At 36.9% G+C, this 24,396-nt stretch overlaps 2 protein-coding genes across 3 annotated transcripts in view; one reads left to right on the top strand and one right to left on the bottom strand.

Annotated features, from left to right (window-relative positions):
• LOC136413871 (uncharacterized) overlaps window positions 1-13,487 on the bottom strand; it is a 224,139-nt gene extending 210,652 nt beyond the window's left edge. For both annotated transcript variants that reach the window (XM_066397625.1, XM_066397633.1), the window contains exons 1-2: window positions 13,206-13,487; window positions 3,247-3,475 (exon numbers count right to left, since the gene is read on the bottom strand). In XM_066397625.1, coding sequence (XP_066253722.1) covers window positions 3,247-3,459 — 213 coding nt within the window. In that variant the 5' untranslated portion in view covers window positions 3,460-3,475; window positions 13,206-13,487. The remainder of the gene's footprint in view (window positions 1-3,246; window positions 3,476-13,205) is intronic.
• LOC136410300 (RYamide receptor-like) overlaps window positions 1-23,915 on the top strand; it is a 34,000-nt gene extending 10,085 nt beyond the window's left edge. The window contains exons 2-6 of the mRNA XM_066392430.1: window positions 21,774-21,835; window positions 21,887-22,020; window positions 22,652-22,769; window positions 22,826-23,015; window positions 23,176-23,915. Of these exons, the coding sequence (XP_066248527.1) occupies window positions 21,815-21,835; window positions 21,887-22,020; window positions 22,652-22,769; window positions 22,826-23,015; window positions 23,176-23,915 (1,203 nt within the window). The 5' untranslated portion in view covers window positions 21,774-21,814. The remainder of the gene's footprint in view (window positions 1-21,773; window positions 21,836-21,886; window positions 22,021-22,651; window positions 22,770-22,825; window positions 23,016-23,175) is intronic.
• Window positions 23,916-24,396: the final 481 nt, after the last annotated feature.

The raw sequence follows: 24,396 nt of genomic DNA, 5'->3' as shown, positions 1-24,396 counted from the left end.
AAGAGGCCTCATGAATTTTTATGAATTTTTCCTATTGACGCCGTCACGCGCACTTAATGAAATATTCTTAATTGCCTTAAGCTCTTGATTAAAAGGTTTTAATATCGGGGGTTTATTTAAAATTCTTCAGCTCTCGCCCGTAATTGTATTCACAGGCTACTTGTGCCTCTCTGGGGGTTTTCGTAAATTTGAAACACCGAGAACCAGGAATGGCATTAATATTTCAGCTAACAAGCGGGCATAAATCACCAGAGACGTCAGAATTCTTATTCGAAGGAAATGTTTCACGTAATGCACCCGTGGAGAGTTAGTGCAGTTCTTCATCAAGAAACTTGCGTCTCAACTGCCTTGAGACGGTTCGAAAGGCTTAGAATTAGTCTTTCTTTTCTCAAAAACTTCATGAGGAACTTGAAAAATAAAAAAGCTCAATGTAAGTTCCCCTTTCAGGTACCTGCATGGACCAAACTTTCCCAAAATTCTCGAACAGTTCAGCCGGTTCGGGAGTCTTTGAAATTCTTCGTGCCCGGACCAGAACAAATTACTTCAAAAATGCAAATTGTCAGATTGATCTCAATCGTCGAATTCGGAATTAGCGAAAAATGACTACGTTTATTTCGTGGAACATTAATCCGATTAATGAAGCGGATTAAATTGTCAACTATTGAATCGCGTTAAACTCGTATTTGTTTTGTTAGGATTTACGAAGCGGCTTTGACGATCCGAAAGGATCGAAAGAAGACAGCGATGTAAATGAAAATAGAAAAGGAATTTGAGTTTCACAGTGACAGCTGGCGCGACTGTGAACCATTGCCTTGATTATTGATTGGAATAGGGCTGCATGGTGGCCATCTCCATGAAGATGGAGATGGCTTTTTCGTCACTAACGACTTTCGTTTCATGGAAATCTAACACAGCCGAAAAGATATTGCTAACTTCAATAATAACTCAAATACCCCATAAAACCATCCAATCTGAAACACCCTGTTCATGACGAGAAAAAGAGCTGCCAATATATTTAATGAAACATCTTCTAGATTTCTCAAGTTTCATCTGAAGAGGGAGTTGCGTCCAGTGAGAACCAAACCATAAAAACTCTTTGCCTTCTTGAAATTTTCTCCCGATTACCATATGAAATTGTATACCTATAACTTATCTTATAGGACCGAACCCACTTTCCTGAGGCTATTTTAAAGGCCATTGTTCCACAACTCAACGTAATTGTTTCAACAACACTGCAAGTGATAAGGTCGGCTGATAACTCCCACATTCGGCCAGCATAATATATTAATGTGCAAATCACTTCCAACTTACCATAATAGCGTGGATATTGCGTGTTAAATTCATATAAAAAACTGCCTTCCCTTATCATGCCTTTTATACCATTCTCCGCAATTAGAGCTTGTAGATGCGTATCGTGCCAAGTTTAATCTTTGTAGTTTGTTTCAAGTAAGATTTACATTCTGTTAAAACGTTTGTTTGGGCTTTTAATGAAAAATGCAGTCCCATCACGAAGTTCTTGAACAATCAGCATTAAATCTCAATTCGCCACTCGTAAAACGTGCTAAATCAACACTTAAACACGTCCGGAACATCTTTATCTGCGCAGCTGACGCCAACTTCACTTTTTGCTCTTCCAACTTTCAGCGGTAACTTTAAAGCACCTGAACATTAACACAAACACTGTGTTCACACATAATTACCGAGGGAGAGAGAGATAGAATGAGGGCAAAGTTACAACTTTCCCTGGATGACTTTCCATTCAAGGCCAGGACTAGCTCAGATGCACAATTTATCGCTGTATGACTCATATTCATGTTTAAGTGCTATAATTGACAACAATAACATCTCAATTAAGTGCAACTTGATGTATTATTGAATTTTAACCTAAAATTATTTCTTACGAGAGCTTCACTTGGTTGTTTTATGTAATGATAATAAGTGATGTGTCATATAGATCGGAGTTATGAGCTTATATGCGAATTTGTTCGACACCGGTTCTGTTGGGAAGATTCCACCTTCGCAAAGCTAAACTAACGTGCTTAATCCTCTAGTTTGAAAAGTGGGCGGTAAGATATAAGTGGCTGGAGTTTTGCCCCTAATGGTGGTAGTTCGGGAGTTTGCTCGTAATGAGGTGGAAATTAGTATTGACTTTGTTTAAATTAGGTTTAGTTTGAGAGTTCGAGGCATCTTAACGTGTCTATTTAGACAATTAGAGTAATTTAGATAACTCCATCGGAAAGTTCGGCGAATGGCAAACAGATGCATGTCAATCCCATCTAGGAGTATTGGAAATTAATTTTCCAACTAATGAGTTTGGGCATGTTGGCAATTCACACACTTAGAAATAATTCTAAGTTTCCATCCGAAACATTAACTAGAGCGAATAGGAGTAAGCTAACAAGAGTATGGTTCCGGTCTTTGACGGAATAATGGGGACAATAAAGGAGGCAGAAAATTTCTCTTTCAGGATTATTCTGCGACATACTTGAAGACCTTCCTTCTAACGAACTTACTCAAAAGGGCATTGCTCTGCCGAGCATAAATCCTCTTGATTTTGTGTCTATAAGAACATGGCAAAAGATCCTTGGAAGAGAAGAATTCTTAGTTAGTTGTGCAAGTAGGTTTAGGCGAATAGAAATCTCAACGTAATTATGAATATTGCTTTACTGAAAAGTATTCGACTTTTCAGTTGAGTCAAGTTTTAAAACTTAATAACAGTGAGAACAAGAGCTGTGTATATCTTACTATGCCCTCCATCAGTTTTGGTGGAGCTTCATCGCAAGAATTAGTAAAGATTGCAACTTAATCAAGTTACAAATCTTCGTTAATTTCTTAGTAAAGCAAAGAGACATTTTTGTCATTAATTGGACTTTTCAGAAGGCAGCTAGTCTAAACTTGCCACTAACTAAAATCCTTAACGTTGGTTTTTCTTTCACAAAAGCCCGTCTCCATAGCTATTCGTGATAAACTAACCTTTTTCAAACCCATATTACATGCAATTACACCAAAGAACTTCCCAACAATTCCAACCTAAACGGTGGGGACGTAAATGTTTTATGGTGAGGAGTTATTCAAAACTCGCGTGTTTTACGCGGTCCGGACGAAGACCTATTTGTAAATAAGTGAGCACAATTCCACTCACAAGCATTGTTGAACGACAAACTGCAGGAAAATCATCAAAAATTTATCATCGTGGCTGTCACGGAAGCTTAACTATAAAATTTAAATAATCAAATCATGTCTTACCTTCTTGTTGTCTCTGAACTTTAACCATCCAGAAATGACGGTTTGATCTGGCAGTCCTGGAACTTCCGTGGCCAACTCCTTGTCATCAAATTCGCCATCAGAATCCGAAAGAAATTCGATATTGTGACTTCTAATACTCCTAGCGGGACTACTACAGCAGGATTCAGTCAGTCTTCTTGTTGGAAGTGGCGAGTTGTAAGCGCTCTCGCACATTTTGATATTGTTCTATCTAGAAAAAGAAATTTCCAGTTACTGTCAGAAACGAAACTGTAAATCGATTCTTGGCTTTAACAGCAATAAGGTGGTTTCCACGTCAAGTATCTAGAACAAGGGATAGAGGAGTGCCACTAATATTATTACACAATACCCTCAGGTTATAAAGTGTGAGATAAGGTCGAGATGGAGCAAATTTTCGGCGTTTTAAGTTAACAAGTGTTTCAACTTGATTGGCGTATGGGGAAGAAAAGATAATTTTATTGCTTTATTGGAACCCAGGGAGACGTGTGTATGATAACCGCCCTTGAGAGCGCAATAGTCGCGACCTAAATAAGGCAAAGGTCTCTAAAAGTGATTTACGAGGGAGGGGTCCCCCTTCGACGTTAAAAACAGCATTTTTCAGCCTAATCTCCAGGTCTGCTCTATTAACATAATCATCTTTACACTTAATTAAATAAAAAAAGCAGCCTGGAGGGTCCCTTCAGGTAGATCTTTAAAACTTTTTAAATGGCCATTGGAGCCTCCCCAGTCTTTGAAGCGAAAATTAAATTCTCCTTAATCGTTGGAGTGATGTCTCGAGTCCATGCTCCTGTCTTGAGGCTACGGAAAAAATTGGATAATTTCGTAAAGGAGTTTTGTCTAATTAGAATAATTGATATTTGATTAAATGCCATTAGAAAGGTCTAAGGGGAAAACCTAATGACTTTCATTAATGCATTTTATAAAGAGTCGACGAATCGAAATAAGAAATTTAGAATAATAAAAGTCCCCTAGTGAATTTCCAATTCAGTAGGCCATATTTTCTGTATAAAAGAAGCAAATCGTAAATCCGCATAAAGAGTAGCATCTTCAAACAAAAATAGGCAGTGAATGTTGGGGAACCCGGCAACGCGTATTGGTACTTATCGACTTCATCAGACATGTACGCGTACCAAGTAGTCAACACAGACGTAATGCTGGGCATGTCTGAAGATGTACCCACATACAAAATTTCCCCAATCAGTTTCATCATGGATACTTACTGCGAGGCGATCAGCCGAAAATGTTCAACAATAAAAAAATTTAGTGCGAATAAACTTACATGTAGGAAAAATATATGGTAAATCCGCAAAAGGTATAGAGCATTCAATAGGAACGGAACGAAAGGAAGATTTTGGCATCGTGGATCGTATATGCAGTGTCGAATAGCCAATGGAAAAATCTGCATATTTCGACATATGCGAAAAAAAAATATCGAAACAGTTTTAGATTCTGAAATAATGTTACATCTTGCAACGTAAAAATTTTCACTCTCATTTTTTTCAACCTCTTGTTCAGTTGCGACCCTCAAATTTTTAAATTGAAACAATGGGTTTGTAATGTCTCAATTGAAAGGTACATTTACTCTATATTTAAAATTGCTATGGTTTTAAACTCTATTACAAAGAATAATATGGAAAAATAAATTCATGCAATTGACGAAATTCTCCACAATAAGTAAAACACTGAATAAATAATGCCATTTCGGTATGGATAGTGTAATAAAATAACAAAATAAAACAATTTCAATGTACTATGAGACGTTAAAATGCAAGCTTCGAACCCTCGTCAGTGTACTAATCGTAAATAAAAATGTCTTCTAACGTTAATCAACATCTGAGGCGTAGACGACTTAATCGAAAGCGTTATTCTTTTTCTTAAGTCAGCTAGATAGCATGATTTAGTTTTGTGCATCATACTCTACATATCCTCATATGAAAAAATCTAATGAAGTAAAATCAGGTAATCGTGCTGGCCCTTCTAGCGATCCTAGCTTCCCTGTCCACCTATTTGGAAAATTTAAGCCAAGGTACATTAAGACTGATTTGTTTTGTTATTTTATTGTATTATTAATAATGAAACAGTATTAGTTATTACGTTTTTAGTTTATTATAGAGAATTTCGTTAATTATATCAATGTATTTTTTCCTATTATTTTTTGCAATGAAGTTTAAAACTATAGCAATTTTGGATAGGGAATGAAAAGACTTTTCAAATGAGGTGTCACAAACTCATTCTTCCAATTTAAAAATATGATGGTTTCAACTGTTACCCAAAAGGAGTTGAATTTAGGGATGAAATATTTACTTTGTAGGATATAATTTCAGGATCTAAAATTATTATGTCTCGGTATTTTTTTCGCATGTATCAAAATATACAGATATTAAATTTATTCCATTTGAATGTTCCACTCTATATCGTCCACAAAACCAGAAAATACCTTGCACTTAATAAATGAATTTTGGACGTTAAAACACCAACTCCTCAAAACGTTGAGTTAGTTGAACAGATTTGAAAACTGGCTCTCTCACCCATCGATAATGTTAGTTCTCTCTCATTATTAAGGAACAAACCATGAGGTGAGAACTACTCTCGTGCCGTAACCTCCGCTACCTAGGCAGCGGTTTTCAGGTGAGACTCGGTTCAACTTTCACATTTAAGGGTAGTGTCATCGACAAATAAAGCCAATAATCCGCAGGAGTGATGTAATCTGAAAAGTAGTTGACATAAATCAGGATGAAGGGTGGGCCTAGGACAGATCCCTGAGGGACATCGTATTTCAAAGGCAGTTCGGACGACGTAATACCGTTGACACTCACATATTGGCAACAATTTCTGAAGTATGAGACAAAAAACAGCACAGCACCTTAGGAAATGGCAACATTTGCAAGTTTCCCCGCCATCGTTAGATGTTTTACTTGTTGCAAAATTGAGGTAAAATTTCTATTGAAAATTAAAATCAGGTACAATGGAAAGAATGGGGGTTAGTACTTCATAATGTTGACAATAATAAAATTACTGAGATTTTTTAAAAATTAAACTGTTCCTGCTTAACTTCCTTGCAAAGCTGTGGTGCGCTGCTTAGATAGCTTCACCTAAGAGCTATAAGTTGCCCCACCTATTGACTCACAACCACCTCGAGAGTCGAGAAGAATATTATTAAACATTTTATAGTTTATTCAAGAGCAATTTCACTGACTATAATGTATTGAAGAATTTTATAATGGTACTCTCTGAGGGGTGGTCAACATTCCCAAGGGATAGTCCCTAAAGATAAAGGTACTCCAGCGAACTTTAAACCTAACAATAAATCGTGAAATTTCACATACATACATAAGCAAGAATAATCTGAAAGTGGTTCGAATAAAGATTCCCTAACGTAAAACACGGCTAAAGCAATACTGGAAGGGGTGTTCGAAATAATTAATGTTCTAAAACTTGAAGAATCCTCAAAGTGCTTGAGGTAAACGAAATTCGCAATGTTATCCCGAATGAAAACCACCTCCGCACCCGCAGGCCGTCACAGCAGGAATGACGAGGTTAATTTCCAATCTTAAGTCAACTGCTCAATTGTTAACCTGAAGGAACTTCCACTGTTCAACTTAATGATCTGGACCATTATCCTCATTGAATTCATGAACTGCAACTAAGACAAAAAACGATCGATATTAGCAGGAGCGAAAATAATGGGGGGGGGGGGGGGGGAGAATAAATAAATTAATTGAGTGTCTTATGTATTTGTCGGAGATTTATTAGTTCTTAAATTTTGCAAATGCGACATTAGAAGAGACGATAAGATAAGGGGTAGGCTGACAGTGCCTTCTTAAGATAAAGCATCGTCGAGAGGTCACTAATACCACGACAACCCTAAGTGGCCATGTGTGCAAATTATTTGGGTGACATTAAACTGTTGGTCCCTTTGTAATGGGGACTAGCAGGTACTTTTCCCACGGTTCTGAAGGGCTCAGCAGAACTGGGAAAGTTAAGACAACAGGGACAAAGAACAGACTGTTAATCGATTGACGGGCAGAAGAGCGGTTGTGGGGAGGTGAATTCGCTAGTCTGTCTTTTCATTCTTTTGCTATCCAAAAAAAAACCTTTTCTCGAACATGGAAAACGTGTCCGACGCTATTCCGACATATCCTTACGAATTACGACCACGATATGCCTACTTATAAATAAAATTGGAATATAATCCACACAACACGAAAAACAAATATTCGGTCAGCACCAACAAAGGTAAAAAAATTAACGAGAATTCAAATAACTAAGTTTATCGGGTTAAATTATGTTAAACCAGTAAATCAAAAACCCGTCACCAATTCCTCATCTAATAAACATCGCCAAAAACCTTCTTTACGCTGTAGAGGACTGCTCTTATTACGTCGTTTTTCCTCGCTAAAAAAACGGAGTTATAAATTTTCGCGACCCATGACAGGGGGAAGAACATAAAAAATAAATTTTGTATCATAAAGATGGCAATTTCAGTGATAGAGTGTTCACATGCGTGTTTATAAATTGATGCTTTGTGGCTGCCTCTGTGTTTCCTTATACATATAAAAATTGTGCAGGCGGCTGGCTTTAAAAGCCTCGCCAGACGTGGAAAATTGGATCGGAATTTGATCAAGGTGTTAATGTCGTGTTGTGCCACTGAATGGAATATTGAATGTAGGTGGAAATATTTATAAGAAGGTCCCTATCTGACTTTTAAGTCGTGCATAATTTAGAAAAACATGACTCACGTCCAGTTTTATTTTCCTCGGTGGCCTGACTGAGGTATCTTATTAGGTCACCATATATAACGTGCATGTATTTTACCTTACTGCAACCCGTCTCAGATTCTTCCGCGACCTCACTATCTCAGCCATCACATTCAAAAATTTGCATTTTTATTAAGAGCAGCACTAGTTCCCGGATTCGTATTAAGCACGTGGAAATGATATAGAGAACCTGGTTATTTGGCCGATATTGCAGTTGGCCTCATTCCAAAAACTAATGTTTCCTTATAAATTGTTGCTCCTATAGTCTATTCTGAATATATGTTGCTGCAACGAAAGGCCACTTTGAACCAATATAGTACATTATGGTAACATTACCGACAACCGCAGTAGGAAATCCAGTTGAAATAATTGGAAACGAGCAGGGAAATATAATGTATAACATTCATAAACAATTTGGTCGTTGGATCGTTACAAATGGAATTAAATTACAGTATTCATACAGGTGTCAAAATAAATGGCCCGTAATTGATTTATTGGGAATTTGATATTTCAATCGGTTTCAATGCAATTGCAGGCAATAAATCATTCACTGGCCAAGAAATTAGGAAAAACCACCTCTATTATTATATAGATTTATAAACGTTTTTTAAAGAAAACATATTGTAATCTTCATTTTGGTTTACACTACCATTTAACCCACAAAATAGGAGGACTGAAGAAAGTCGAAAGGGCATAAACGATCTGGCATAAGCCTAGTAAGCAAATTAGAATGAATACATATCTAAAAGTAAAATGCGGGTATGCCAATGATAGTACATCAGCATGAGCAAACCTTCTTCAACCCATTAGCTAAATATAAGAATTATGTACGACGGATCATGCCCGACATCTGTAAGTGAAAGCCTACAATTTACCGCTGGTGGAACATACCGTCACCGACGTATTAAAATATCCGATCAAGACACTACAAAGCCATGCAATCAAACCATCGCCTCATAAATTATTCAATACTATTAGGTAATAATCTATTTTCCAGGAGACCTTCTGGAAAGAAACACCAAAGTTTTCAAGATGCTTTCAGTTAATTTTCCGCATCTTCGTGCTAGACCTCTGCAAAAAAAAATGAAACATTTAATTTTAGGTACTTAACCACCCAAAGTACTTTTAAGTTGGATGTTGGACAGAATTACTTTCAGACCACAGGCAAGAATGAACATATCCAACCACGGGAGAAAAATACGTCTCTCTTCTTCCCTCCATAAAGCATTTTTCCAATTTTCTCATTTCATCTCTTGTTTATTATTCAAACCGGTTCTCACCCTGGCAACAAAAATAAATGAAAGAAAGAAGCCTGGAAACGAAGGCTGGTGGTTGTATAAATATTCGCAACGCAATAAAGATTTGAGACGAACTTCCCTATACTTTAGTCGCAACTTTTCGGAAACTTTACAAATAATAAGTCGAGGAAGTTGGGCGCTGTCTAGCATCTAAGGTCAGTTATGCCAAAGCTGTCGGTTCCGGTCTGGCCACCATTGATCCACCGTTTTCGTAAAACTGTACCAGAACAATCCATTCAGTCAGCATCCAATTCCATTAGGGCTGTTGTACTTGTCCTTGTTTAAAATGTAACAACTCTTCCTTCACCGAGTCCTTTTTGCCACTATAAAAGTCTGTTTTCTTTCATGCCTGCGTTTCTAGTTCCTTTTTATAGTTTTTACGGTTATCGTGCTCGCTTTATGTTCACATATAAACGGTGGATAAACTGAACAAAACGTTACGCTCTTTTTCCGGTAGTTTCACTGAAATTCTTGCTTTTATATTGAATTGACTATACAAATGTGCCAAGGAGAGAATTACATTCAATATTTTCACGTTCAATTCTAAAGGAAATAGTTTCTAAGAGAAATTCACAACACTCCCACCGATAGCACTTAACCGACACATTAACGAGCCCATCCGAAATAAAGGAGATACAGACAAAGCACATAAAACCCCCATTATAAGACACATTCCCAATAACTCCTTTGTCTATCCGAGGATCCTCAAGGGACTTAAATTATTCACCCTGAGGATTCCACAACTCAAGAACGCTCTAAACCGCAACTGCCTGTATTATTCAGATGTTGCGACACTATTATCAGAGGAAAATATGTAATGGGTACTCAGATTGTGATTCTGCATTCAGGAGACACTTCTTTGGATTATTTTTGGTCCACTATTTAAGTTTTTCTGGAATTAACGAAGAATTTGGCCGAGGACAAACAGAGACAATACCAGGCAGGGACAAGCAATACAATTCAAAAATGAATCATTGTGGTTTGTACGAGAAATTCAAATTTGGAAGTTTAAAAAAAAATACTTATTTTAAAAATTTATATCTCAAAAAGTTACCTTAAAAATGGTTCCAAATTCAAAAATGTTTAAATAGAAAAATTTGTCAATTTTCTATGGTTTTCCGGTGTAGTAACTTAAAAGGTTGCCTAGAAAATTCTTTTAAATTTAACGATGTCTGAAATCTGAAAAACCATCAGTTAAGCTAATAGACTAAAACATTCATTTTCTTCCTTTGATAGTAATTATTCCCCAACTTTTGAAAGAATAATAACTACCCTTAATTCACTGAAATAAATCAAGCATTTTTTTAAAGCCGAACTCGTTGGTTTTTATTTTCATTGGGGCTTTCGGGCCATAAAATGCCACCACATACAGCCGTTGCCAAATCCCTTGTTTGAACGTGCGCCTTTTTAATCTCCGAGTATACATATTCGGATATGGAACTGAATTTAAAGCCCCTTAAGTCTAAATCCCTAAATTCTCTCAGCCCTTTCCTTATCTTTCGGGCTTTTTGCCGCCGACTATATTCTGTGATGATAGAGATTTTTATCTCTAGAATATATATAGATGGGTCTAATAGGGGCAATTAGAGCTGAGGAGTTTTTTGGGAGGTGAAAGGGTGTTATGGGAATTATTGAAAAGGGAGATATGTAGGGATATAAATTATTCTGCTGAAATAACGGCTGAAAATTATCATCAGTGACTGTGCTCCATCAAATAATTTATTCAGCACCAAAACAATTCATATTTTAGGACAAATTATTTTGATAAGTTTTAAGGATGAAACCCATCTTTGTTGTTTAATATTTGTCAAGGAGACAGATAATCAAGCACTTTTGGGGATAATTAGTCAAACAATATTAATTAAAGTAATTTTATAAGTTGTATACGAGAGAAATCCGCTTCCGCCTACACTGGAGCTGCCAAAATTTTTAAGAATCAAAAACTATTACTTTCTGGGGTGGGATGAAGAAAGATATTCGTGTTAACTATTTAAGTTGATGAGAGCTGTAACTAGAACATCATGCGTTTATTGGGTTTTCCACCTATTCGAACTTGAGTCAAGTAAATCTATATACCAGAAAATTGAAGAACTGGTTGCAGATTAGAAACTTGCAAAAAACAGTTTTGGATATCATCTTTTACTATATATTTAATATCACAATCAGATTAACACCTATGTCTTCAAATATGTTGAGAATTACGTGATCTTTTACTATAATGAAGCCCACCGTCTATCCATTTGTTTGTATCTCTATTAGTCTTTCACAGAGTTTTAAGGATTCTCAAAATACAAATTCATATCTAGTGGTTTTTTTCTAAAATTTCTATCGCGTTTCTGTCTACTCACAAAAAGACTCTGAATTCCCCAAATACACCTTCAAAATTTTCAGTCTGTTGAGAACTATCTGACATTCAGACTCAAAGAACTGAAGTGGTTTATCTCGATTCTTAAAGCTGTCAAGAATGTATAAAATATGCAGTTAGAAAGGGGGATTTTACTCTATCCTTTTGGTTTTCTTCCAACCCTTCATGACATAATATTTAAATGCTCAATGTTGCTTTAGTCAGTAAAATCCAGTGGTTTAACTCTTTTCTCAGATCTTCCGGGAACTTTGAAAATATTTATTAGAAATAACGTTTTTTTCTCTGAGGATTCTTTGAGAATCAATAAGACGCGGTGACGTATCTTGTCTCTCACAGACGCAAGAAATTTTCAAAACATGAATTAGAATGGATGGTTATTTCCAAACTTTTCCAGTTTTTTCTTCTTCTAAAACGACCCTGCTTACTTCAAATTCACTTAAAAATGAACTTTAATTAGAAATGGAAATATCCAGGAACTGATGACCAGGGCTTATTATTAGACTGATGAGGAGTGAGAGTTTTCCAATTTCATAGTTTGATTGAAGCTAACCACAGGACATATGAAAATAGATTTCTTCACATTTCGTAATAAAGAAACATACATACTTTAAGCATGTGAACAAGAAAGCAATCAAACTTTCATGAACAATTCGTTAATAGAAATAAACCTCAACCAACTGAATCTTAAATTTCATGATTCTTGATATAAAGACGCATTAAAGAGATACAGAGAAAAAGTAAAGAATGAAAAACTAGAAATAGCAAGTATCAAATTTAGGATTTAATTATTATTTTAGGGATTAATTTGAGATAATTTGACAAAAAAGCATGTAAGGTTGGTTGATGTTAGTGCTTAGAATTAATAATTTAAACCTACAGCTTCCCTAAAATTTCTTGAGTATGAAATTTAAGAAATAAATTAAGAAAATAACGTCCTTTAGGATGAGAAGAACCTTCTATTCATAATAAACATAGGCTGAAAGTGAAGCGAATAAATCAATTTAAAATGAAGAAGTAGGAAGCTGAGTTAAATTTTAACGAAAACTTCCCTTGAGGTAAACATTAGATCAGACCATCTAAAGCCATTTTTGAAGTCGGTCATTAGAACATTCTTTTCATTGAAAATTGAAACTAATTTGTTCGTTCAAACGATAAAGAAAATGAGTTTTAAAATATCCTGGTTAAAGATAGTTACAACATACCGTACACACTCACGTCGCTCAACTTTAGTAAAACGAAAAGAGGCTTTAGTGCCTTAATTTTGAAGTAGGTAAAAGTAACGTAATGTTATTCCTAATAACCTAACAGGACAAAAGGCAATTTTTATTAAGAAAGATGAATAAGAAATCAAAGAAGTATGATGAAATAAAGTAATAAAAGCTTAGATAAAGCGAAAAAATATAGAATAGAACCAACTATAACGAATACGAAGAAACTTAGTTTAACTTCTTGTGGTTTTCAATTAATACACATAGCATTCAAAAACTCTTTTTAAATATGGAAAAATACATAAGAACTCACTTGATTACCCAGACAATACTCTAAAATCCTACTAAATACCAAACACTATTATAGATATGAAAACTTGTCTTAACTTGTCCACAAATGTCCACAATTCACTAGCACGTAAAACACGAAAATCGATATCATACAAAGCTACAAGTTTGAATATGCAATTGTCCGATATGTATCTTGCCTCATTAAAAAAATCAAAATCTTGAACTTTCCGTATGTTTTCCACGCGCGTTCGCAAACTTCGTCTTCTGGCGCTGCGACGTCCGTCGTCGTAGGAAGTTCCGCGGGCGTCGGTATGAAACCGAATGAGCGCGGTTTTGGAGCGTGAGCCTCAATGTGCGTTGAGTATTTTGAGCGCGCATGGAAAATACATTTAAAACCGTTCTCTAAAAGTGAAAGTTTTGCTGTTTGTTCTCGTACGAATATCGGAACATTCGAATGATATTTTCTATGTGCATATAACAAAAGTTAAATGGGCGTATTAAGGACGATTTAAGTTTCGTTTCGACTCTTAAAGCCAGACGTTTCGAGTTCTATTCAAAACTTAACTGAAACAATTCCCAAGTTTTGCATAAAAGCTCGCAGAAGTAATTGGTGAATAATTTAAAAGTTGGTGTTTTAATTCCTTTTATTCCCCGCCATCGCACAATTTAATTATGATTGTTAAGAATTTAATCTTTATTATTATGATTATTATATGCCTTGTCACCTCCCGCCCATTTACTAATGCTAAGGGGCTCTTTCGCCCTTGTCCGTGCCTATCCATGTTTCAAGCTCAGAAGCATTTGCCGAGATTTAGGGCCAAAAATGCCCTTTCGTTTTAAACTGTGCGCTAAATGTGGCACTTCTGGAAGTATTTACAGGCCGATATACGTGGATTTTTGTGGCCAGGGTTGTAGGGTTTAGAATTCAGTGGAATTTACTACATATTGCGGAATGGGGCGCAAGTGCGGCTATACCGTTTCGGGCTACAATGGCCGAATATTTGACAGTGAAAAGTGGATGCTTAGGTATAAAGTGAAAAGGTAAAACTAAAGCAAATAGGGCTGAACTAACCGCGCTTGTCGGGAAAATGGATGTTATTCGTTTGCTTGAATACACAATTCGAAAGGAAAAAAAAATAATTTAGACATTTCGCAATCGTTTTGGCCACAAATTATAATCCCACTAATTTATATGGGGTGCCTGCCCCTACGTCATTTGGAGCCCCAAAATGGCGACAACACGTGTTCGAAATAAGAGGCTCAATTGAGTTTCTTTTATATCTATTAGCGCCCTATTGTATTGGGGTGCGCAGGGTCCTTCAATTAGTAACTTTTTGAGCCTTTTTGGATTGATCTAAGTAAATCAAAAGGATCTGCACAGATCCCCAAATGCATTGCAACTCTCCACATATAACCACAATTGCTCTAATCCCCTCCTATTTTTCATCCTTTAACTCTTTTATCCCCTTTCCGGCGTGCTTTTACATTAGTCTAAGTAATTTACATTGGATGAAAATGGGGTAAAAAGGACGAATGGCACACACTTGTTCGGCAGAAACAACAATGCCGCTGAAAGAGACTCATTGAATCCGGGACAATGGGTACAATCAAGAACTCCACTACCTTGGATGCTTTTGGATCTGGATGTGCCCGTTTTGACGATTTATGCAGGGCTGTACTTGAATTTTTTTCAGAAGGATTATCCGAACCTGCACTTGTCCACTGGATCAACACCAAATGTTTCCTTTGTAAACTTTGGCCAGTTCGATCTCGCTAAATTCCATTATCTGGATGGTTGAAGGTCTCCGATGACCCTTACACTTCGATTACCTTACACGCAGCCCTTTGTTTGACAACGCGATAGGGCCAACTTTGTCATTATTCCTTCTCGGTTATTATTAAAGGCCTTGAACGTGTATTACAAATGGCGTCATCCATTTTAAATGGGCAGGAAAAAAGATCGCTGGGTCGTGGTGTGCTTTAGAGATAAGATTTTCCGTAAGAAGAAACTATCGTAGTGGAATGAGTTATGCAACAAAGAGGTCGTTAACGCTTTAATTGCTTTAAAGCTATTTCAGGGGAGCAAATACCACGACGAAAGTCGATTGATTGCAGTGTAGACACATGACAACGTCTTGAGGAAACGCATTATTCATCCACGCATCCTTAAAATGAGTTTGGGGGCCCTAATTCGTAGAGACACACTTTAAAACTGTGACCTACTATGGGTCTGCTAGGCCATAGATTATTCACATAAATTTTTAGCAAATAATCTCGTACAAAACACTAAGGCCGGCAGCATCCACTACCTGGCTCAATCTTATGTTTAACTTAGAGTAGAGTTTAAGCTGAAAGTACCCGACCAGGCCTACGTTATTCCAACATAGAAAGCCCTGTTTTCCTACGAGCGCGCGGCAAGATGTCTTTACCGCACTCCATTCCTCACAGATTGTCGACAGCTCCAAATTGCGTGCGGTAAAGCATCACATTCTACACACGTTAGTCAATTGACTCTAACGTATTTGTGTTGTAAAACTGTGCGCTCTAATTCGGGGTTAAATTATAAAAAAATAAAAATAACATTGGGACAGTTTTAATGTCGATTATGGTGTTTGTATTAGAGATGTTATCGGAACACTAGAGGGGACTAAAGCCCCGGAAAAACTAATCGTTTTATGTTAATTTTAATAGACTATTACCATTTTCTTTACATGAAGCTTGCCATGAATAAAACAGGGAAATCGCCTGTCAAAGCGTAGTCGATTTGTCTGCAGCTTGTGCTTCGATCCATTTATATTAATTAGACAGCGACAGTATCTCCACTTCTAAAGCCATTAATAAAAAAAAGGCCAGTGCATACATTTGTTTCCTGTACAGAAAAAATGCTTTCGTTTGGGGGAAAAGGGGGATATTGATCTTTCAGGATAGAAGCAGCGCAATGGATATTAAGTCTCGATTTAGTTCTGCATCAATCCTTAAAAAAACAGCCCTTTTCTCGACAGAGTCGATAATACCTCGAGTACTTTGTACGAAAAATTTTCAATCCAATACCCTAATAACCCCGTATACACAAGATTATTTTCGTTACTGTATCTGCTCAAATGGACTTAATACCGATTTCCTAAGCCAAATGAGAAATTGTGGACATTATGAAGTCCGAGACATTTCTTAGCCGCCCTGAAATTTCACCCATTTTAACACGAAAATTATCGCATTACTGACCGTTTCAATTCGTAGTCCAATTTTTCGGTGGTAACTCCATCAAGAACATTTCCTTTAATCGGTGCGTCTCCTGGAAATTGCTATCTAAATTCTCGCAGTGTCAAGCCGGACATAGATCCCAAATATCCGGCGATAATCGCACACTTGCAGCCTCCCCTACGTGCATGCCCGCCCTTACTTATCCTTTTTGTCGTTGCTGATTTCAGCATTGTTCCTCAGCAATTACGAAGCCGGAAAAGATTTTTATCTGGCAGAGGACCTCGGCTATTAGACGGAACAATTGACAATCGATGGCCGTAGGGCTGTAGCCATCAATCAGGGCGGTCTTGGAACGCGCCAAATTAAAAGAGTCGGAGCAGAGGCAATCGGAGCAAGCAATGTAGTTGGGGCTTTATTGTTTTTTATGTGATCCTCCCGTTGTAAATTGGGCTTTAAATTGGCCCCAGGCGGCGACAGGACGAGATACATTCTTACCAAAATCGTCAGGAAAATTTCTAATTTCAGCTCCTGAAGTCCTTTCAAAGACCGAACGAGTTATGCCTAAAATGCTAAATAGGCCCATATCAATGCCAAAATATCTCCGAGGCCTACAAGGCCCAAAGCCCTCTCACCGGCACTATTTCATTAATCAATATGGCGGCCGTTCCGGAAAGATATTTATGCGCTCGCAGGAGGCATTCCTGCAGGAGAAGGGACTGACGTACAGGTAAAAAGCTTCTGGCGAAGATGTGTTTACGCAAAAACCGGAAAAGACGTGCGGAAAAAGACAAGAAATATATTGCAGACGCGTGGCTCGTTTATGCTGAATTTATCGTCTTGTCACGAAAAAATTTATACCAAAGAAGGAAGTATCCCAAAAAGACTTTCAAAAGAATTATGATGGGCCTTTCTTAACTAATTTTTTCCGTAAACCCCAGAAACCCCACTGGAAAGGGGCTTTTCTGGACTGATGGCACATGGAGGAGTTTTCTCTTTTTCTCTCTCTCTCTTCTCCACAGTTTCTCGTAAACAGCTCAATTCGCAAATTAAGTTAAATGGATGACCATGGCAACCTTCAGTTCAGAAAACCCACTCAATTTTTTATTTTCAGCAATTACCTAATACCAAGCAAAGCTCGTTCGTGACAATCGTCATCATAGGTGCCCTGGACTGTTACCATAAATACGTGCTTTCTCTAGATCTTGGAGGTTCCGTACAGATGCCCTCCTTAGTTCAGATTTAAAACTTCTCCTCCTTTACTTTCTGGGGGCCGTCTGTGCATATGTTCCAGGATAACGATCATTTCTCAAACTGGATGATAATAATCAGATTCCTAAACTCATCATAAGCTCTTTAGGACACTTGCTACCAAACTAAACTTATAACACACTTTAAGGGCCTGGAGACCCCCAGAAATTTCCCAGAAGATCTAAAATTTGTAAAAAATGTGTAACAAAAAGGTAAAAGTTCTTTAATATATTAATATTAATATATCGCCCACATGCCATGAATATACCTAAATATACAGAAATTGCGTCACTTGTTTTTTAATTTGATTCGAGTTACACAATAATGGATAACAATTTTATGGCGATTGCCAAAAAGTGACTCCTAAATGTACTGAAGAGGGTTCAGAATATGCCCTTTCCAGGAATATGATGGTTGTTCTATGGTCTATGGCTTAATATAACGGAGCTATTTTTACCGTAAATCTTTTTACCGCACATGTGCTGTAAAGTGCTACTTTCGGCTTGCAAATGCTTGCGGAAGAGTCATTCTACTACACGCTCGTAGGAAAAATATTTTGCGATTACGTTTCCAGGGAAATTACCAGTTTTCAAGGGCGCAATTCATACTTCTAAAAACATTTACCTGAGTCAACGTTTCTTTGTTTTGTGCTCATCAAGAGCCGGACCTAACCAGAATCAACCCAATTATTTCTTGAAAGCGTTAAATCCAAATCTACAAACTCGTAGTTCTCCAGGTGGAATGCCTTAAGGAGGTTTCATACATAACGAAATCGGGGACTTGGGTAATAACTCTGGCATGTAAACTAGGATTCAAGTTGAGATGGGTCTATTTGGAAATGTCAACAGATCAAGCTATTTAAATAGCACTCTGATTATTGCCAGAAGATTGATTTACATGACTTGGGGCATTTCAGAGTTGTTTGTGCATTGTTTGTCGTTAATTATTATACATAGAGCATAAAAACTTTATGGGCGGTTTGTGTCATTAGGAGACATTCAATTAGGTGGCCCTTCATGAGGTCTTCCGTTTGATAAGACGCCGTTCAGGTTTGGAAAACTCGTTATTTAATTCATTTTTGTACAATTCCTGTGCCCTAAATAGCAGAAGAATTAAAAAATAAATGGAAACTTGCAAGGAATTTTTATGAAGACACATATTTTCAATTTGAGGAAGTTCTACGGGATATTTCCCGATCACACTTCCAATCTAGTTTGAGGACTTTCTGTATGAAATTTTATGTCGATAAAACGAACCTAAGCCAATCTAATTTAGAATTCAGGGCCACCCCATTGACTCCTAATTGGAGACTAAATTTGCTCAAGCACCCTTAACGATATTCCAAATTCCCGCAATGACAATTTCTGACCAAAAGTCATTAACCCCACCCTAATCCTGCTTTTAATCTCTGGAAAGGCGCTTTCGTTTGCCATTTTCCAAATATGACTTTCAATTTAAATTCAAGCCGGATTCAATGTGAGCGAAACGCACTCGAAATATTTATGCAAATCCATATCTGAAACCCATTGTTGCCAAACCGAGTGTAAGATATGAGCGCGTCCGAGGACCACCACCGAGGGTGGCTTAAGGGGGCGCGGGGTTGAAAACAAAAGGACTATCTCACTCCCTCTCTGCGGTGGTGGCACGAAAGCGAATCCGGGATGTGAATTATAATTAATATATCTTGGCTAAGGGACCGTTTTTACGTTATCGTCCTTTGTATATGGTCTGATTTACGCGAACAATGGCGATTTTTTTTTTTTGTTTTGGTGGAAACTTTAAAACGTTTTCTCATATTTAGATAGTGAAACGCGCAACGATGTCTTGCAAGTCACCGCCGCCACCTGTAATTCGGAGGATCAGGCAGCCTGGGGCATGAGACGTCCAACGGGGGGGCCCACGACCGTAATTGATGGTATTCTCAAGGCGACAATAAAGTGCCTTAACAAGGAAAAATAAAGACAATAATTTCAGAAACGAACTATTAAAAAATGTACGGTAATAATTTAATGAAAATTTCAAGGTTGGCGTATCGGTGGTTTCCCGCAATACCCATATACAGAGTGTTCTTAAATATCATGTACATAAAGAAGGCGGTAATTCTTTAGCTTATTTCATAACCATTCAAGCTCATACAAAATTAGGTCCACAAACGCTTTGTTACCTATCTATAGGAAGTTCAAATTTCAACCATTTTTCTGTTTTTGATGATCTACAGAGTGATATTTTTCCAGGGGTCATGCCCCTTTTCTCCCCCTAAACTTTTTCGCGATGTTCCACTGGCAGAATCTAAAACACAAAATGACTTTTTTATTTTATTTAGAAACGTTTTGGTCTCTTGTTTTTTCATATTTACGCCGGTTATCGAGGAAAAAATAAAAAGCTATTTTCTGCAGTTTGCAGACTAAATTAAAACTTTTAAAATGAGTGTGAAAAAAGTGTAGTAGGATCTGGCTTTATTTGGCCAATATTTTGTTTTTATTAATTTTGACAGTTCGCATTTGAAATCGTAACTTGTGTCTACATATCTCGCATTTAACTCATGGCCCCCTTGGTCCCCTGACTTAAATAGCCTAGATTTTTTCTTATGGAAGTAACTAAAATTTTTAGTGTACTGAATAGCAGTGAATATCGTTGATGAGTCACAAAATCGAATATTAGATATATTTGAAACTGTAAGAAATACTCCGGGAGTATTGAAAAGAGCACGGATATCAATGAAAAATAGGGCAGACGCATGTGTAAGAGTTGAAAGAGGCCACTTTCAATAGTTGCTCTAACATAGTTTGCTTGTTAAAGTTATAATATTTTTTCTCGATAAACGACGCAGGCGCAAAAATCTATAAGAAACCAATAAATTTCTAAACAAAATGAAAAAGTCATTTTGTATTTTAGAGTCTATCAGGGACACACCGCAAAAAAGTTTAGAGGGAGCAAAGGGAGCATGACCCCTGAAAAAATATCACCCTGTAGGTTATCAAAATCATTTGACATGCCCAATGAGGTAAATCTTACAGTGTAAACTATATTCCAAATTTTAGCTAAATATCTCAAAAAGTACAGGTGCTATAAAGAACAATTTTTGTTAAATGAACAATTTTCGAAAATTGAATACTGTAGATAAGTAACGAATCGTTTGCATATCTATATTTATATAAATTTTTAGTTATGAAATAAGCTAAAGAATTACTTCCTTCCGTATGTACATGATATTTATGATCATCCTGTATGTACATCTTAATATGCGCGGGCCTAACAAAAACCCCTTAGGTAGAATCCCATGACCAACTACAATCACAAATGTAGACCATTCACTTTAAAATTATTTCATCCTGACATTAACGAACTAAACCATAAAAAACATTTTATTAACAATTACATTAACTAAACCAAAAAGAAAATAAAATATTCGGGAGTAACAATCGACAAAAAAATGAAATTCATAAAACATGTTCAAAATATGAGAATAGAAATTATTAAACGATCAGTATATTTTCCATCGCTGACGTATAAAAGCATCATTAGAAAAACTGGTACAAAAATATATAAGTCCCCACAGACCATTGTTACGCACTTGTAGCGCACATTGCACACACATGGCAAGAATAAATGAACGACTGCAATAAATTCTGGCCATATGGAAAGACAGTCGTCACAACTGAATCATTGCGATCCCTCATTGCCTTACAAGACAAACCTTCAACAGACACGACAAACCCGATTTCTTTTCCCCTCAACCACTATATTGGAACATTTCCAAGTCAATTTTTTTTCTTTTCTTTGCATTTTATCAACGATTATTTATGTGCAGCTTTTTGCCACAAGGACGAAAAGACTAAATGGTCAGCACATTTACCAGTAAGATCAATCTCTGCACGTTAGCAAAGTTCGATCATCAGTGACACCAATAATTCGATACCTGGGATAATCAAATTGGGTACCAACTAATTTAATTATTTGCATAATACTTTAATTTGTAGGCACAGGAATTCATTATGGCCAATATCGTTATTTCATTCGGGATTACTATGAAATCCATGTTATCTTTTTGTTTAAATAATAGAAGACTAATTAGGGTGAACGCGTATTATTAATAAGATTAATTGAAATATGTAATTAACGTCAATAAACAATTTTGCAGACATTATCATACCAACATTTCAGTAACATGAAACACCAGTCATGGGCTTAAAAAGTTCTAAGGTAAATTGCTTTATGATAATCTTCCAAGAATAATTAAAGGTATTTATTTAGGAAAGGGTGAAGGTGTCTGAATCATTTTTGATCGGTTTTGAGGTGAATCGAGCCCTCTATTTTAGTATTATCCTGGTGGTCTCTGTTCTGGCAGTCATTGGAAATTTGCTGGCCGTAAGGACGGTCATATTAAGGTAAGCAGATAAATGTAAGGCTGAGATGTACCACTAAACGACAGTAGAAGAGATGATATTCAATTCTTCCAATATTTTATGTTCTGAATCGCGATGTTCTCAGGTCTTTCCATTGTTTAGTGAACTTCATTATATTTCCATCTTGCACATCAATCTCAAGTGTAGAAGTCATGTCGTCGTAAGTAGTGTAAACTTATACATTCAATTTTTCGAATTTCCTCAATTGGAAGATGTGAAGATAGCTAAAATAAGGAGTTTGAAGGTCAGTTGTATGGAGATTTCAAACAAGTAACAATCTTGATTGACCTCGAATGACTCAACTTGTGTAGTGGTTAAGGTCTTATGATGTATGAAAGGGTGAAATTCGAGTAATCCATTACAAGATATTGTAAGACCATAAACTTTACAGATTTATATATATTAGATTTTTTCCAGTCTTCAAATATTTTACACTTCGAATCACTATAATTCCACCTCTGCCTTCTAATGTCCTTTTAGACGCGCATTTTAACCATAATTTCAAAACCAATTCTTCTTTTTTACACATATTTACAGCATAACCCCAAAGTATATGTCATTAAGGGGACTTTAACACAACGCACCTATTCATATTTTTTTTTTATACACACAGCAAATACAAATACCTGCAAAAAACATGCATAATCTCCCTTGCAGTCTCGGACCTTTTGACGGTGATCACGTTCTCCATGAACAACCTTTACCTACTCTACCATAAGCCTATGGAATGGGTAAGTTATGAAGCACCAGAAACAACCTTATTATCAAAAGCTTTTTCCTCTCGAAGATATATGGGGAATTTCTCTGTCACTTTATGCCAATGGGACAAGTACTGGGAAACCTCACTAGTTCCATTGCCCTTCTAGCCATAGCTCTGGATAGATACCATAACGTAATCTATGCATTAAGCCCTAAATGTAATCCCAGCTTGAGGAAGTGTCTTGGGTGTACTTTGGTTTTGTGGTTGGTATGTTTAGGTAAGAATTGGCGACAAGATCAAACTATTGTTAACTAAAGCTGGAAGTTAAATCTCAATCCCATGGAACTCAAGGATGTGAGCTATGAAACTAACTTCTTGTTAAAGTTAACTTGGAGTTTGATTTTTCAGCAGCAATTTTTATAGCGAAATATTTCAAGGCCTTTCATACCCGGTGGTGACTTTCTACATCTTCATTCCTCTTCTCGTCAATGACCGCGAGACTGCAATGTGTACTGGAGCGCCCATTACCAAGCACAGCATCTTTCTCTATTACATTACTATGAACTGCCTTTTTTTCATCCCCATATTAGTACTCTTCTTCTGGTTCTACTACAAAATAGCTTTCCTGATTTGGCGTCACCGCAAACCATTAAACGACGACTATCATCAGCAAGAAGTAACCGAGACTTCTTACTCTTCCAAGCCTATCCAGGACACCTCCTCTATCTCCACTTCAAAAAGCAAAAAGAAAAATGTACAGATGAAGAGTAAAATTCGAAGCTTCAAGATCGTGGTCGCTTTGGTTGTAGCCTTCATCGTGTGTAGGTTGCCTTACTGGCTGCACATGACCTATCAACAGCTTGAAAATGTGAACAAGAACGTGGTGTGGAACGTGAGGTTTGCCACTATATCCTTGTACCTGTTCAACTGCGTGTTGAATCCCCTGCTCTACACTTATCTCAACATAACGATAACAGTGTGCAGGAAAGTGAGCAGATTTGTGACTCACTATTGTTGTTGCTGGTTTTCCAACTTGGAGTTCGAGGATTTCGAGACAGGGAAGCACACTGCTGAAGGGATTGTGGGGGTGGAGAAGAACGATGAGGTCAAAAGCAAAGGAAGAGTTCAATTTATTGACGTTGCTATGCCGAACCTTAATGAGAAGGAAATATATTGAAATTTTAAGTCTGAATTTGGCTCATTTTTTTATTCTCCTTAGACCCGCTATATCAATATCCTGGTACCTTTTCATGGTTTTTATGGAAATTCTCTTGTCGCAAAAATTACCAGGACTTTGATATGTTGGCCTCCATTTTATAGATGTTGTGAGTACAACAAGAAATGGCAGCAAATGCTTGAGGTAGATAATCCTAAACTGACAGGAATGTATTCAGCAAATAGTTAATATCATTGTAATTCCGAGGCTGTCTTACCGTTTAGCCCATATGACGTCCAAAGTGAAATATTTGCTACCCTCGAGGGGCAGCATTTACCCTGATTAGTTGAAATCAAGCCCGTGTCGGGAACGTTTTAGTTATTGAGTTCCCGAGTTAGAGGCCATTTTATGGGTTCTAACACAAACAACGGGTCGTATTCAATCAATACATCGATTTAGTATTTCATTGTTCATATCTGGAGATGAGCTGATGGATGTTGTG

This window comes from Euwallacea similis, chromosome 1 (assembly GCF_039881205.1).
Source record: "Euwallacea similis isolate ESF13 chromosome 1, ESF131.1, whole genome shotgun sequence".
NCBI classification, from domain to species: domain Eukaryota; kingdom Metazoa; phylum Arthropoda; class Insecta; order Coleoptera; family Curculionidae; genus Euwallacea; species Euwallacea similis.
The sequence above is the reverse complement of the archived record's forward strand: the minus strand, read 5'-3'. Positions and strand labels throughout refer to the sequence as shown.